This window comes from Podarcis cretensis, assembly GCF_951804945.1.
Source record: "Podarcis cretensis genome assembly, chromosome: 13".
Classification (NCBI taxonomy): domain Eukaryota; kingdom Metazoa; phylum Chordata; class Lepidosauria; order Squamata; family Lacertidae; genus Podarcis; species Podarcis cretensis.
Genome location: NC_137182.1, coordinates 1,241,928 through 1,257,815, shown reverse-complemented (window position 1 = coordinate 1,257,815; position 15,888 = coordinate 1,241,928). Strand labels below are relative to the sequence as shown.

At 49.1% G+C, this 15,888-nt stretch overlaps 2 protein-coding genes across 9 annotated transcripts in view; one reads left to right on the top strand and one right to left on the bottom strand.

Annotated features, from left to right (window-relative positions):
• Window positions 1-14,082, bottom strand: part of MYO1H (myosin IH) — a 128,544-nt gene extending 114,462 nt beyond the window's left edge. Inside the window, exon 1 of the mRNA XM_079949330.1 lies at window positions 14,079-14,082. The gene's annotated coding sequence lies outside the window, so the exon portion shown is untranslated. The remainder of the gene's footprint in view (window positions 1-14,078) is intronic.
• The window catches only part of FOXN4 (forkhead box N4), a 71,472-nt gene that overhangs the window by 40,327 nt on the left and 15,257 nt on the right, over window positions 1-15,888 (top strand). For 3 of the 8 annotated variants that reach the window (XM_079949712.1, XM_079949706.1, XM_079949705.1), the window contains exons 4-11: window positions 5,157-5,245; window positions 11,514-11,677; window positions 11,931-12,055; window positions 12,145-12,270; window positions 13,136-13,266; window positions 14,171-14,267; window positions 14,789-14,996; window positions 15,429-15,803. In XM_079949712.1, the coding sequence (XP_079805838.1) occupies window positions 5,160-5,245; window positions 11,514-11,677; window positions 11,931-12,055; window positions 12,145-12,270; window positions 13,136-13,266; window positions 14,171-14,267; window positions 14,789-14,996; window positions 15,429-15,803 (1,312 nt within the window). In that variant the 5' untranslated portion in view covers window positions 5,157-5,159. Of the gene's footprint in view, window positions 1-3,245; window positions 3,310-5,156; window positions 5,246-11,513; window positions 11,678-11,930; window positions 12,056-12,144; window positions 12,271-13,135; window positions 13,267-14,170; window positions 14,268-14,788; window positions 14,997-15,428; window positions 15,804-15,888 lie in introns of those variants that run through there. The other 5 variants (XM_079949707.1, XM_079949710.1, XM_079949708.1 and 2 more) reach the window with 5 other exon arrangements.

The window sequence follows — 15,888 nt, the reverse complement described above, 5'->3', positions numbered from 1 at the left end:
CGATATTGTCACCCAGGAAACAAATCTATGATGACACAGTTACATGCATCTGTGAACCTCCTGGCCTCATAGGTCACTGGGCAAATCTCTGCAAACCCAACTGTTGACAGTTCTTCACGGGGTTCCCCACAGGAAACAGAAGGTTAATTGACCATTCCCCAAAACCATGAAATGCTTTTGAAAATGTTAGTTTTAAATCATGGGACACAGCCCCCTGGACTACAAAAAGGAGCAAGTGCGAGAGTGGCTTATTTCTACTAATTACTGAAATGTTGGATTTGGGGACTGGGAAGGTGAAAAAACGGTTTAATTGGATTTCCGAGTCATGTCAAAATTGAGCAGAAGCAACCTAAGAAGCGGTGGCAGGATTTGGGACAGAGACGTTTGAGGAGGGTGGGTGGATCCATCAGGCTAAAGTGCCCCTGGATAAAAATAACACCCCTGCCTCGATTGTTCCAATTTGATTAATGCCTGTCAAGGAGACGTGTGTAGAAAAGTCTCACCCTGGTCCATGTAGAATCTGGAAAGGACAAACGGGGATGAAACATTGAAGACACAGCTCACATTGCAAAGGGACTGGCTTTTTACACCAACTTCATGTCCTGACAATACCCCAAAGTAGATGCCAGCAGCTCATCTGCTATCTCAAGAAAATAAATGGGGAGAAACAACAATGCAGGCATGTCCTTGTAGGTCTGTCTGTAACAGGAAGCACAGAAGACCTAAAACAATTTGAGATCTTGTGCTGGAAGAAACATCACCAACAGCTGGGGCAACAGGGCAGTCTTCCCCAGGATGGGGCTTTCCAGATGTTTTGAACTAACCCCCATGACATGACATGGAGAAAGTTGAGAAAGAATTCCCCCTCCCTCCCTCTTTCATAACACTAGCAAGTCACGGACATCCAATGAAGTTCAATGTCAGAACATTCACAAGTGATAAAAGAAAGCACTTATTCATGCAGCAGATTGGTTGAACTATGGAACTCGCTGCCACAGGAGGCAGGGATGGTCTTTAAAAGAGGATTGGACAAATTCATGGAGAAGGCTATCAATGACTGCTAGCCACGATTGTTTTGCTTTGCCTCCACAGCTGGAGACACTGGAGGAGTGTGCTTTCAGGGATGAAGTCCAAGGTTGGCGAGTTACAGCGCCTGCTGTGGCTGTAGAGACTGATAGGGGAGAGACATGTTTTTTTGCAGTTGCGGCAGAGGAAGGTATCCGGTTGTGTTGCTGCAGATGCACCAGGGCGTTTTTCCTCTCTGCGCTTTTCCCAGCAGTCATTCCTCCTCTGAGCATTGTTGTGGATGCATAACCTGACTGTCTCCAGGCACTGCAGTCATCTGCTAAGGATTCCTACAAGGCAGATTTAAGGTTAATAGAGGCAACAATGCTTCTGAAGACCACTTGCTGGAAACTGCTGGAGGTGAGAGGCCTCTTGTGCTCAGATCTTGCTTGTGGGCCTCTCACAGGCATCTGGTTGGTGACTGTGAGAAGAGGAGTCTGGACTAGAGGGGCCCCTGGGGCGGATCTCGCAGGCTCTTCTCCTGTTCTGGACTTGACACTAACTTTGACATTCTTTTCTCACCAGGCAGACATTTTCCTTTTTCTGGGGCAGCACCCAGGTATTGATGTTTATATATTCTGACTATGTTTTTAACTTCATAAACTTTTGTTGCACTACCCAAAGGCCATGGCATCACCCAAAAACATCAACAGTCACTACATATACAATAAAACCACAGACAAATCTACTAAAATTCTCTGTTACATAGGTAGTTCTCATATAACATGTACAAATTAAATCTCCGAGTCCCCTTTGCAGTTGGCCACTAGTTTATCTGGTTCTTTCACCCTAATCTTCCCAGCTGCCAAGGTACAGAGAGCTACTTTATAAGCTACAAAGTCACTGGCCTCACTCTGCAGCCGTTTCACCTTCTCTGCCCTGGTTGTTCTTGACATACTTGTGCCTTTTGCTTATTGCTGATATTGTAAAGACTGCCTTCTATTTGAACCAGTCAGGCACTAGGACCACCCTGAGGTCTCCTGGTATTGGTTTTCAGGAAGACCTTTTTGTCCGTTGCATCCCTGCATATAATCAGTGGTTGGTCCCATTGTACAACTCAGATGCACCATCTGTATGCTCTCAAGTGACTAGACTTTTGCTAAATGCCTTTTCCTGGTGGGATTAATGGGCAATTTCACACTAAATGATTTTAACTACAATTTGTTACACTGACAGAAAGTATTACAAGCAAATTTCACCCATGGGGGGTGGGGAGGCCTGGCCTTGTAAAATGGAGCACCTATCGCTCTGGTTTATGTCTATTTCAGTTTAAATATCAATCTACAAGAAATACAAAGAGGATTTGTAACACAAGTGGAGGGGGGAATTAAATGCTCTGGTAAATTAAAAGAGGCATTAAGCGTTCTGAGGAAATAAGTTGCTTGTTTAAAAGCAGTTATTCATTATAATTTAAGTGTGTGTGTCTAGATTTTCCTAGTGCTGTTTTTCGCTTCTCTAGCCCATTTTGGTGCACATGGTGATGTGTGGATCAGCCCTTTGCTCTATTTCTGTCAAGCAAATCACTGTGTTTGTTGCAGAGTACTGGAACTTGCTAGCCAGTGTGTCGTAGCAGAAACACATTCTGAATGATGCCCTAGCAGAGACCGGATGAACACTCCTTATTGATATACCATGTCTACTTTAATTTACCTGGAAGAAGGAAGAGGAAGGTTGACTCAGGACTGCTGCACACAGGTTATGCATTTTGTAAATTCAAGAGCAGGCTTACTCAATGCTCTGCCTCCACAGTCAGAGGCAGCGATGCCTCTGAATGCCAGTTGCTAGAAGCCACAGGAGGGCAGAGTTGCTCTTGTGCCCGGGGCCTGTTTGTGGGCTTCTCATAATGGGGGGCCCCTGGCTGGCAAGGGTAAGAACAGGATGCTGGCCTAGTTGGGCCAATGGCCTGATCCAGCAGATGCTTCCTATGTCCATCTGTGACACCCTGGTTTGTTTATTTATTGAACTGCTTTTAGACCCCACCCTTCCTCCAAATAGAAGCGCAGGACAACTTACATCACAACACATGGAGTAACCGTACTATAATATATAAAGCAAAAATGAAACACAATTGCACATTTATTATTTGTACTTTTTTCACAGCATTTATATACCACTTGTAATTAATAAAATCTTAAAGCGGTTTACAAACTTTGTGCAAATGAATGAGGAGGATTGCTGAATAAACAGGTCATCTGGAAGCAATCAAAAGGGAATCTGCACGTGCTCAGAGGTTTTCTGTTTCTGGTAAGAACTGGCAAAGCTTATTGTTGCTCTGTGAAAGCCCCAGGGAGACCTGGAATGGGCGGGGTGGGCAGAAAACATCAGAACATTGGAAGAACCCTGCTGGGTCAGGCCCACAGGGGCCCATATGGTCCCACAAACTGTTTCCACAGGGGCTCCCCAAGGCCTGCTGGAAACCTGCAAGCAAGATCTGAGCACAAGATCTCTGGTTTCCAAGAACTGGGATTCAGAAGTATTGATGCCTCCAACCGGGGAGCCAACTTGAATAAAATATTGGGGGGGGGGCTGCAAGTAAGCCCTGCCCTGCATAATCAGTTGCATGACAGGGCGCGCACACACACCATTTGAACGGCAATGTCCATCAACTTGGAAGGAGCAGCCCCTCAAATATTTTACTGGGGACCTTGGCTGCTACGAGTTGGCTCCTCTGCCATCAACACTCTGGCTAGGAGCCATCCAGAGCTCTCTCCTCCTCCATGAATTTGTCCAATCTTCTTTCAAAACCATCCAGGTTGGTGGGGCGGGGGGGGCAGCTCCCCCCTGAGGTTCTGCCCCTCCTAAGAGACATCCTGGCTCTCCCGGGCCTCCCGGGCAGCAGGGAGTTCCACAGTTTCGCTCTGCCCTGCGGCAGCCTGACGGGCCTCTCCCGGCCGGGCTCCCTGCAGCCCCTTCTCTGGCGGCTTCCTGCTCGCGGGCCCTTTCCCGCTGCTGGAGGCGCGGGCGCCGCGGCGCCAAAGGGGAGGCCGGCCCGCCCGCCCGCCCTCCGGGCGCCCAGGGCGGCGCCGCGGCTCGGGGCGACTGGGAGCTCCTCGCGGCCGAGACCCGGCTCCGCGCGCTGCCGCCGGGCTCCCGCGGCGAGCTTGGGGCGGGCGCCCAGGCTGCTCCGCCGGCCGAGAGAGAGAGGAGGGCGCCGCTGCGCCGCCTGCCCGGAGCTGCCCCGCCGCTGCCCCCCCCCCCCCGCCGGCCGGCCCGCCCCTTCTGCGCATGCTCCAGGCTGGACAGCTCCCCGAGAGGGAAATTTAAAAACGGTTTGGCGAGCGAGGAGGAAGCGAGGAGAGCGCAGCCCGCCGCGCGAAGGGAGCAGCCGGGCGCCCGGGCAGCCGCCGCCGCCGCCGCCGCCGCCGCCCTCGGTGGTGCAGGTACCTGCCGCCCCCCGCCCCGCCCAGGGGCGCCTCTCCTGCAGGTGGGGAGCCCGGGACCCGGGGGGGGGGCATAAGGGGGTCTGGGACCAGCTTCGCCTTCCTCCCCGTGAAAACAAAGTGGTATTGGGATAAAAGATGCTGGAGTGATTATTACCCCCCAAACTTGTCAGTTGCTATGACTTCGTTTATTTTCACCCACTTCTGCAATCAGCGGGTTTCTTTCTTTATTTGTTTTCTTTTGAGCAATTATTTCACTTCAATGAGTTGTATTTTTGAAAATACGGCTAAGTCCACCTTGAGTCCAGTGGGCTGCATTTCTGAGTAAATGTGTAAAGTCAGGCTGCTCTCTCTCTAGATGAGGACACTCACAGGAAAAATGCCTAGAAAGTCGGTCCTGTGTAAATCTTACGGAATTTGGACTTGCACATAAGACTGCAAAATGTTGTTTATCCCAAATTTATCCACTTGATAATGGTGGATTTCCCCCTCATTATATACTAGTGTTTGCTCATTAAGCATCAACATGGGAAAAAATAAAAGGTTTTAAAAAAAATAATCCAAGGAAATCTTCTTCTGAAGCAAAATATGTAAGATTTGGGTGTCATCATATATAGCATTTTAAACAATCAAGAGGCTAGTTCTTTATTTGTTGAAATACTGGGTAGTTCTGTCATACCTATGTGGTCCTCTCCCCTTCTTTCCATGTAGGAAATGATAGAAAGTGATATCACCTCCGTCATGTCCGGCCTCATTCGAAATTCAGGGCAAAGCCACCACCCTTCTCCACAAGAATATAGGTGAGCATTTTCTTTCTTTCTTAATGAATTTGTATTTCTCCCTGCTGTCCTGTGAAACGGTGCTCTGAGTGTCATTTGCCCCCATGCACACAAATCAATTTCACATTTGCCCTTTGTGTTTCAATTAGCTCTCCAGCCTGGCAATTTATTGCATCTTAGGATGTGCTCAGTAACTAAGGGTTAATAATTATTTATCTCTTCCCTTGGGAACCTGGCAGAGCATTTTAGTAGGTGCTACTGGGGATTTCTGTCCCCCTCAAATGGCTTCTGGAGATGTGTAAATGCCAGGTAGAACATCTGTACACTCCTTGGTGTGCAAACATGGTTCAGCCCTTCCACTGAAATGAATGATGGGTTCTGCGTGCATAAGAGATTTGGTGTCTTTGACATGTAGCAAAATCACAGACACATTCTGGCCTCCGTCTGTTTTACCGAAGACTCATGTGTTCATACAAATGACATGAGAAAACTTGGTATACTTATTGGTATAACATTATTCTTGTTTATAAAACCCATTTTTAAAAAAATTCTTTTTTCGTGTGTGTGTGTGTGTGTGTGTGTGTGTGTGTATTTCTTTAGTTTAAACCCCATACTTTATCCAGCATGAGCTATGGCAGTTTGGAAGTTAATGCCAGCCATCCGTACGCTTTGAATATTGAGCGTCTAAGGATTGTCTTGCTGAATCAAGCCATAGTCCAGGGGAAAGGAATCTCCCTCCCTGTCTCCCTCAGTCCAGATGCGCCCTGAGGAGGGAGGCGGGGTCTCCATCTGGCCCTGCTCCAACAGCACTCAGGCTGGAAATCAGCCTTGCATCCACACGAGTACACCCGGCATGGCCAGTTGGGCAGATGCCTTTGGGCTCTCGCCTTCAGGGAATCTGTGCCTACCATCTTGGATCTTTCCTCTGAATATCAAGGTTCCACTTAGCTATCATGCCCAGTTGGCATTGAGAGACTCATTCTCTGGAAACTTATTGACTTCCCTTTGCAGCCATATCAGTTGGTGGCCAATTACCACATTGTAACTGGTGGAACTTCCCACCACTGTACATCAAATTCCCTAAGTTAAATTACATGTGGTGTTTGTAATTTTTGTCTGCTGTAAAACTGCAGCTTAAAAGCTTGAATGGGTGACCCAAAGTTCTAGTATCACAAAAGAGGCGGAAAAGGTTTCCTCTCTCTCCACATAGTTCAGAATTTTAGAAACTTCTTATTGTGTCCTGCTTTCCTGCCACCCTCTGAAGTTATTTACAGGAAAACAAAGCACTGCAGCTTTCTAAAATGTTATTGCATCCTACCATGTGATAGCAGGCAGAATAACTGCTATATGTACACTCTCTCTCTCTCTCTCTCTCACACACACACACAAACCCACACACACACACTCACACCCACCACCACCAACAAAAACAAAAACAGCCACGCCCCCCAGTTGTTGCCTTGCTGTACTTTGGGTTAAACTGGGTTACATTTTATACTGTGGTATGAAGCTCCTTAAAGAGACGCGGGTGGCGCTGTGGGTAAAACCTCAGCGCCTAGGACTTGCCGATCGAATCCCCGCGGCGGGGTGAGCTCCCGTCGTTATGCAGATAACGTTATTGTTTTTGAGTGGGTGAGATCATTTTGAATTCAAGACAGAAGGAAAATAAATATCATTTTCATTTGTAGATACAAACCTTCCACAAACTGAAATGGAACTTATTTCTAAGTGATCATGCTGAACCTAATACCTTAAAAAAAAGCAGGCATACAAACCAAGTTCTCAAAGTTTGTAAAACATAATGCTGTAATTTATTATTATGTATTCTAAACTAATTTGCCCAACCCCATTTAAAAGCAGTAAAAGTGTATTTAAAAAACCCTAGATTGTACCCCAAAGTGCATGGTAGCATTTGTTCTACTTCATGAGAAAGCACATTGGATTATGTAAAAGAAAATCTTTCAGACTGACTGATTTTAAGAAGAGAATGGACCTGTCAGATTCTATCAGGTCTGTTTACTCGCTTGCTGTCACTGCAGCCCGCGACTGGAACCTGCAGCCCCGAGTTCTCCATGGGGGGGCGCATGAAGACTCCACAAAATGGGAATTGGCCCCCAATTAGTGAGCAGGAGGCTGGGATTGTGCTGAGAACACTCCGCTCTCTCCCTTGAAATGTTTCCATTGGGCTGTGGAACTTAGAAGAGACCCGGTTTCCAATACAGTATTTTAAAGGAGGGGGCGAGGAAGGGAATGAAAAGGAACGAAGGAAGAGAGTCGCAGTTTTGAAAGACGGATCTGAGAGGCCTTCAGTTCTCTGATCATCAAACCTTTGTGCAGACACTGCTCCCTGTTGCTTGGTTTGAGAAATGCTGTGATGCTTAAATGTTAAGAACTAGCCTTTGTCCCAAGTGCTACAATGCGCACACCTGATCCTGGTCCGGCAAGGGAGAGTGCTGCACAGACACAAGCATGGCCAGGCCCACGATGACATCTCATCTCATCTCATCTTATAATTAATTGTGTTTATATCCCACCTCCCCCCCAGGAGCTCAAGATGGTCACATGGTTCTCCCCCTCCTCACTTAATCCCCACAGCAACCCTGTGAGGTAGGTTGGGCTCAGAGCCCAGGGGGCTTCATAGCTGAGTGGGGCTCTAGCCCTGGCCTCCCAAGTGCTAGTCTGACACTCTAACCACTAGATGTGCAGCCCCCAGATGGCACCCAGGGCTGCCGCACTTGTGTGCTTGTGTGTCTCAGTAAATAGGGCTCCTGCCTGAGGACTCCTCCACAGGCCCCTTTGTCCTGCCTGGGCTTTTCTGCTCTGTGCCCAAGCACTTCTAAAGCTTGCCCCCTTTTTCTTTTTTTGCCCCACTGCTGTCCCTAGGAAAACCCGATCTTTACCACTGAATCAGATCAAATTTCAGTTTTGGTTTTCTGCAGAATTGTTTTCAGCAGTAAAGAGCAGGCTTTTTGGGGAAAGCACCAGAAAAAAAGTGCTTGGACATGAAATCCTGGACCTGTGCCTAGAAATGCAGAGCAAAGGGAAGTGTGGAGGACCCCCAGCCCCCCCAGTGCGCCCCCCTCTGGCCGGCTTTGCTGGGATCCAGGAAGGTTTTGCTCTGTGGCTCCATCAGGAATAAAGTGAGAGGAAGGAGTAAAGCCTGCTTCTTCTGGTTTCTACTCCAGCTGTGGAGTGCCAGGGAACCTGCTCTCCGTGAAGAAATATGTCATTGCAAAGGGTGATTAGCACCCCATGGAGTGAGATTTACTGTTTGTGTGCTTGCCTTGGAGGAGACATCTATAGTCCCCTCCTCAGGGGGAAGGAACCTGTTTTGGCTCTCCATGCATTGTTAAGACTACATCTCCCAGCATCCCTGGAAACTTGGCTGGGCTGACTGCAGGGGCTGATGGGTGCTGTAGTCCAGCAGCATGGGGGGCAGGGGGTGCCCGTGTAGCTGCTTCCTCTGTCTTCTGGAGTCACTGGTGGATTAAGATGAAAACAGCCACAGGAATGGGAGTTATGGGAGTTATGGGGGTGGCAGTGGGGGAGAAAAATTATCTGAGCATTGCTCCATGTGGCATTTTTACTCTGCCTTTTGAAAGGACAACAAATCAAACACAATGAGGGAAGTCTGGGTTCAACTGGTGGTCTTTTATGCCAGGGCTGGGGAAAACACCCACCTGAAGCCCTGCCTGCAGAGCTCATCATGGAATCAGAGAATGGTAGAGCTGGGAGGGACCTCCGAGGGTCCTCTAGTCCAACCCCCTGCAGTGCAGGGACCTCAGCTGCAGCATCCAGGACAGGAGGCCTCCCAACCTCTGCTTAAAACCCTCCAGGGAAGGATGCCCATCTGTGGCTGTGCACGACCACACTAGACAGTTCATGTGCCCAGGCTGACAAAAAAAAGGGCAATGGACCACTGGCCTGAGCTGGTATTAGGCAGAGTCGGGGACCAAGTGCCTGGAGTGAGTGCTTGGCGACGGCGCTCTTGTGGGCAATCAGTTGAGGGGAGAGCGGTTGGCAGACGGAGCCACCCTGCTTGTTTTTCACGGTGTGCAGAACCAAAGCCTGTTTCAGATGAAAAAGCCACCTAAATCCAAAACATCCAATGGCTAGAAATGCAGGCTTTATTCCTGTGCCATTGTTTTCCCTTCAGCCCCATTTACACAACCATCTTGCAGGTCCTGCACTACAGGGAGTTGGACTAGATGGCCCTTGGCATCCCTCCCAGTTCTACAGTTCTTTGATTCTAGACTGTCTAGCCAGGGGTAGCTGCCTCTAGCCTTGGTTGGTGGTTCATAACATTCAGTTCAAGAAGTTTAAAAGGGTTTTGAGTGTGTGTTCTCAAAGCTATATTTCCCTCTAACTCTGTGCCAACCCCTGTCTCCATACAGAGTGGGGACCCAGGAAAGGGGGGGGGGAGGTCTACCCTGTAGGCTAGTTGTGCAAAGATGGTGCCCTTTGGTACAGAAAAGGGGCAGGCGCCTTCCCTTCTCCTCCACACAAGGCGGATTTACGAGGAAGTGTTTATTAGGGAGAAGAATGAACAGGGATCCCTTAGATCTGCCATAGAAAGCAGCTTGTTCTCCAGGGAAGATCAGCTGGAGAAGGAGATGGTGCTCCCACCCAGCCATGTGCTGCAGGGGGCGGGCCATGCACTCGCTGACAGGAGGCGTGTGCAGTGGGTCTTGACCCTTCCCGCCCACCTGACCCCATTTATTTGTTGGGGGGGGGCTGAGGGTTGCCAGGGGCCCCGGAGTGCCAGATGGCACGGGGTTGAGTGTCTGCTGTCATTCAGCCAGATTAATGGGAAGTTTGTAAAAAGGGGGAGAAAACAATTAAGCAAGAATCCCAAAAACAAAAGGCAGCCACGTGTGCCCCCCACCCCCGCGCCTGGCCAACAGTCGCTGGAGCACAATGCCTCCTCGCCTTACAATGCCCAGGGCCAACTGTTGCAAACGACAGGAACCTTCCCCAGTTTTTAAATCATTTGATGCTCCTGTTTACTCACAGCCTGGCCAATGGCGGAGGAGGAAGGGGGGACCACCTGAGGCTCTTTCCCAGGCCCAGAACTCCACCAGCCCTGCCTGGCAAGGCGGGTTATTCCATCCTGCAGGAAAGGACTAATACTGAGGAAGAAGAGAGCACTGGGGGGGGGGGGAGCCAGGAGGGTCCTAGCAGGGGTGTCACCTTTGCTTCCTGCAATCACCCTTGGCCTTAAAAAGAGAAAAACGAGCTAAGTTTTGCTTTGAGGTTGGCAGAGGAAAACGGCAAAACACTTTTGAGAAATGTGAGCACAAAGCTCTGTGAATTAACTTGGCTGCAACAGTTGCATTATTAAACTCTTGAAAATTGCAAAGGGAGCAAGTGCAAATGCCAGATTTATTTTAGGGCGTAAGCTCAGTGCCTTCAGCCAATAATGCATATGTCTATCAGAAAAAGCATCTATAATCTTATTTTAGATAACAGGAAAATTTTTGACGCTCAATCTGCAATAAGCCAAGTGTGGCAAATTCTGCTAGAACACTGTGGTTCTAGGTTTCAGTACTTTTGTGCTCCCAGGTGAAATGGGATTTTTACTTTCATTAATGTACTTGGGAGTGAAATAATATTGAACACTGTATGACCAGGGTCCCCAATGTGGTGCCCGTGGGCACCATGAGCCCCCTTCATACCCACCCAGACCCTTTGCTCCTCCCAATATTTTCTTTTTACTTTTTAAAAAATGGATTTTTTAAAATTTGGTATTGGGAGAGGTTGCCTGTTTTTTGTTTTCTTTGTTACCTGTGTTTTAATTGTGATTCCCCACCCCAGATGGTTATAACTTCTGAATGCTTTTGCCTGTTGTCTGGGGGGAGTGGGGGGGGGGGTTCTGACCATTGCCAGCCTCTTATCTGAGAATTATTTTATTTTATTTTTTTAAGTACACACCACTTGATTGTCAAAACAACAACCTCAAAGTGGTTTGCAATAAAGATAAAAAAATGAACTGATCAGTAATAAGAATTAGAAACAATAATTAAACACTTTCAGAAAGTTAGAAATAGAATAAGTACAGGTTAAAGCTTTCTAAACTTATTTATTTATTTATTTCATAAAATTAGAGTGCTTTGTGGTGTCCACAACAGTTTCTCAGATTCCCAGTCGTGGGCCTGGGCCCATGCTGTGTGAATTGGGGCCGGGTTGCAGTGGCTGAAACTCAACAGGGATTTGTGTCCAACCTCAAGACTATTGGGGAGAAGCCTATCCTAAGTCTCTCACCTGCGCGTCTTGTTTCCACACTCTGTAGACTCTTGGCTTCTGACCCTTCACAACTGGGTGAAGACGACCTCCCCGGTGACTTACAGTCCCTGTCCTGGCTGACTTCTGTGGACGTCCCTCGGCTGCAACAAATGGCCAGCGAAAGGATGGACTTTGGACTCAGCTCCCAGAATGCTGTGCTGCAGCAGACAGGTAGGTCTCTTGCGGGGATGTTGAGTTGCTCCATCAACTGCTATGGGAGCCCTTTCAGGGGGTGGGGTGAGGAGTGTTTTCCCCTCCTTATTTCTACCACCCTGCAGATTTACTCATTTGTTTTGGCCTCTGTGCGTGCCTCAGGTGCTAAACGAACATGTGCTGGCACTTCTCTTGTGCGTGTGAGTGGCGTGGTTTTGTCTGCACACACACTGGAAGACTCACAACGCCCCATGTCTCTCCCGTTGCCCAGCAGGGTCTATGCCAGGGAATCTGCACGCCACCGCAGGGACTCCTGGAGCAATGATCCACATCCAGGCCAGCCTGCCTCAAGGCATTCTGGGAGGACTGAACACCATTTCATCTCACGGTGCCAATGTAAGCACTTCCTTTCCCTCCCCATTCCTGGCCAAGGAGGCGTTTCTGACCTGGTTCAACTGACGTTCCTCTTCTCTTTCCTTTGGCAGCAGATAAGCCAGTATGTGGTTGGGGGGCAGCTGTCTCCCAGTCTGCAAGCGCAGACAGCCCCCCTCTTCCCTCCTCTGCCCCGCCATGTCCAGCAGGTGTTCACCATCGCTCAACACGCGCAACAGGTACCATCTCCTGCTCCCGAGGCTGTGTGTATGTTGAGGCACAGAGCTTTAAGGGGACGTAAAACAACTTTAACAAAGAAGCGCAGCCCAGTCAAGGGCAAGTGACCCCAGCTGAGCTGCTGCGGGTTTATTTGCCTTTATTTGGAAGCATGGCAGGGGGCCATGGGGGGGGGGTGGTAAAGGAAGCAGCATGTGTTTGGATTCAGAGCAAGAGGCTCAGATTGCAATCCAGAGATTTAATCCCAATTTAATGCAGAGGTAGGGCTCATCCACACTTTCACTTGACCCGTATTTTGATCATATTGTGTCCTGATTATTTCCCCTGGGTCTGAGGGCATTTCTCGTTGTTTGGCTGCTGTGCCTTGCGAAAATTCAGTCTTACCCACTGAAATGAAGCTCGGTCAAACTCAATCTCTCTTTGGATTTCCAGCACATCTGATTAATTCAGATTCAGTGGGTAAGATTGGATTTTCACAAGGCACAGCAGCAGAACAATGAGAAAAGCCCTCGGACCCAGGAGAGCAATTTGTACACAATATGGTCAAAATATGGGTCGAACGAAAGTGGGGTTCAGGCCTTGATTTTGGAGCAGGAGGCCCAGGTTTAAATCCAGAGATTTAATCTAAAGATTTGGCTTTGGAGAAGGAGGCCTAGATTTAAATCCAAATATAAATCCAGAATTTTGGCTATCATGTCACCTCTCAGTCCAGGCTAACATGTAATGTTATAAGTTATATCTGTGTCTTGGTATCCTCCTCTCCCCACCCCTTATGATGAAGGAAAAGGTCTTTAAAGTCTCTATTTAACTGCTGAGATTGCTGAAACTTTCCCCCCTTTCTCCCCCCTCCCCTCTTCCCCATCCCAGTGCCCTCCAACGACCATCTACAGCACCTCTTATGGGACGCAGCCTCAATACTCACAGCCCCCCCGCCTGGCTCCTCACAGCACCCAGGAACAGCAGGCGAAGCCTTACCCCAAGCCTATCTACTCCTACAGGTGAGAAGGACCACACTTTGCCCAGGCACACCTGCCCATCTTATCCCCAGAGAAGTCTCTGCCCCAAACGCAGCAACTGCAGCTGAAGTGAGTTGCTGTTCCGAAGGGCTTCCAGGTGTGGGTCTTAATTTGGGAATGAACACACTTAAACCTCATGTGTCTTTAATTTGCATAGTCCCAACAGGCCAGCCTTTAACTGCGCAAGGTTGAAACTGCACCAGTTAAATTAACGTAAGGTGCAACTGTACTGTAATTAGTGACAGAGTTTCTTTTTCCTCTTTCTCTTATTGGATTTCCCCCACTAAGGATCAATCCAGCTAAAGAGAAACAAACAACAAACAAGCCCCACATGCTGATGCCAGCCGGGTTGTGTGGGTGTTGCAGAACTGCAGCATCCGCAAACAGCACCCATCCCACAGTAAACATCCTCTGTCATTCTCACTTCTCCATCATAAATGAGAAAAGAACTTTACGCTGTGAAAAAATTGCAAAACAATCCTTAACTGGACCTAAGTGCTGTAAATGCAGAAGGGATGACTTGTGGGAGGGGGCTTACTGTGCCCTGGAGTTACTGAAATGGGGAGAGATTACTCTGAGGAATGGTCTGCAAAAGGGGGGGGGGACACGTTCTGCACCACCAGAACAAGAGTGCTGGGCTAAGGCCTGGGAGGCCAAGGTTCAAGTTTCCAACCTCAGCCATGAAGCTCACTGGGTGACCTTGGGGCCACTCGCTGTCTCTCAGTGTAAGCCTCCCTCACTAGGTGGTTGTGAGGTTAAAGTGAAGAGGAGAGAACCATGTACTCCAATCTTTTTGCTCCTTGGATTAGAAGGTGGAATATAAATGGAAGCAGCAACAAGAACAGGAAGGCAGGGAGGAAACTCTGACTTCTCCTCTTCCTTGCAGCTGCTTGATTGCCATGGCCCTGAAAAACAGCAAGACGGGCAGCCTCCCCGTCAGCGAGATCTACAGCTTCATGAAGGAGCACTTCCCCTATTTCAAGGTGAGGGAGGCAGGGCTTGCTTTGCAGCTGACATGGAGAACTGCAGAGGCAGAGCAGAGCCATCCTGGCTGATAGGCATTGAATTTGCCCCATCCTCTTGTAAAGCATCCAAGTTGGTCACTATCACTGCCTCCTGTGGGAGGGAGTTCCACAGTCTAACTGTCTCCATGATAAAGTCCTTTATTTGATCTGTCTTCAGTCTCCCAGTCTGCCAACTTCATAGGGTGTCCATGAATTCTAATCTTATGAGAGAGGGAGAAAACTTTTTCTCTGTCAGCTTTCTCAACACCACGCATAATTTTATAAACTTCTATCATTCTTACTCACCTTTTCTCTAAACTAAAAGGTCCTTGCTGCAACCTTTGTTCATGTAGGACCCATTTGGGTCCCATAGCAATGATGTTGCCTCATGGAAGTGCTCGCTGGTGCTTTGCCTTTGAAGGGCACAATCCCACCCCTGGACACAGGGTTTTTTCTTCTTCTTAAATGACCTGAGGAAGGGGCCTTGCTCCCTTTTGCAGACAGCGCCTGATGGGTGGAAGAACTCCGTCCGCCACAACCTGTCCCTCAACAAATGCTTTGAGAAGGTGGAGAATAAGATGAGCGGCACGTCCCGCAAGGGCTGCCTGTGGGCCCTCAACCCCGCCAAGATAGACAAGATGGAAGAGGAGATGCAGAAGTGGAAGAGGAAAGACCTTGCAGCCATTCTCCGGAGCATGGCCAACCCAGGTGAGCAGCAGGCCGGCACCTGGCGAGGAGGCTCCTGGGGGCCCTGCCTGCCAATAGTTTTCTGGCAGGGAGAAACGGCAAAATCACCGGATGTGGCTGCCGCACCCCTGCAGGGGAGGAGATGCGTGGAGGGTGATGCCCACGGGCATGGAGGCTGCTCCCTCCACACAGACAGCAGCTCATTTAGCTGGTCTCTTAATTTTTTTAAAGCTTATGTCTGCTTTTCCTCCCAGGCACTTGAGGCCATGCACAGGGCTCCCAATTTTATGCTATGCTGGTATTTATTTATATTCCGCCTTTCAGCGCTTTAAGTGTATTGCGTGAATGTGGCCTTAGTGCTGTGAAAGGATATAATTTCTATATTTTCTTGAGCTGTGGGCCCCTTCTGAGGGACTTTACTCTCCATGCATCAATGGCAATCTCCCCTTGCAGAGGAGCTGGACAAGCTCATCACAGACCGACCTGAGAGCTGCAGGCGGGTGAGCAAGCCGTCTGAGGGGGACGCTTCCACGCGGAGCCACATGACGGCAGCCGCAGGGCGCATCTCACAGTTGCAGCCCCAGCCGGTCATGACACTCGCCCTGCAGTCCCTCCCGCTGCACCACCAGATCCAGACGCAAGCGTGCATGACTCCAGATTCGCCTGCTCCTGCGCAGACCCCTCCCTTGCATCCGCTGCACGGTCTTAGCCAGAGTCCCCTTCCTCAGCATCCGATGAGCCGTGCCCCAGATTTCCTCAGCGTGATGACCGACATGAACGCAGAGGTGGATGCCCTTGATCCCAGCATCATGGACTTTGCACTACAAGGTAAGGGGAAGAGTTGGGGGGTGGAGATGGCTGCTGGATGGCAGGGATTCTCCAGCTGCGATTCCTGCCTTGCAGAGGGTTGGAC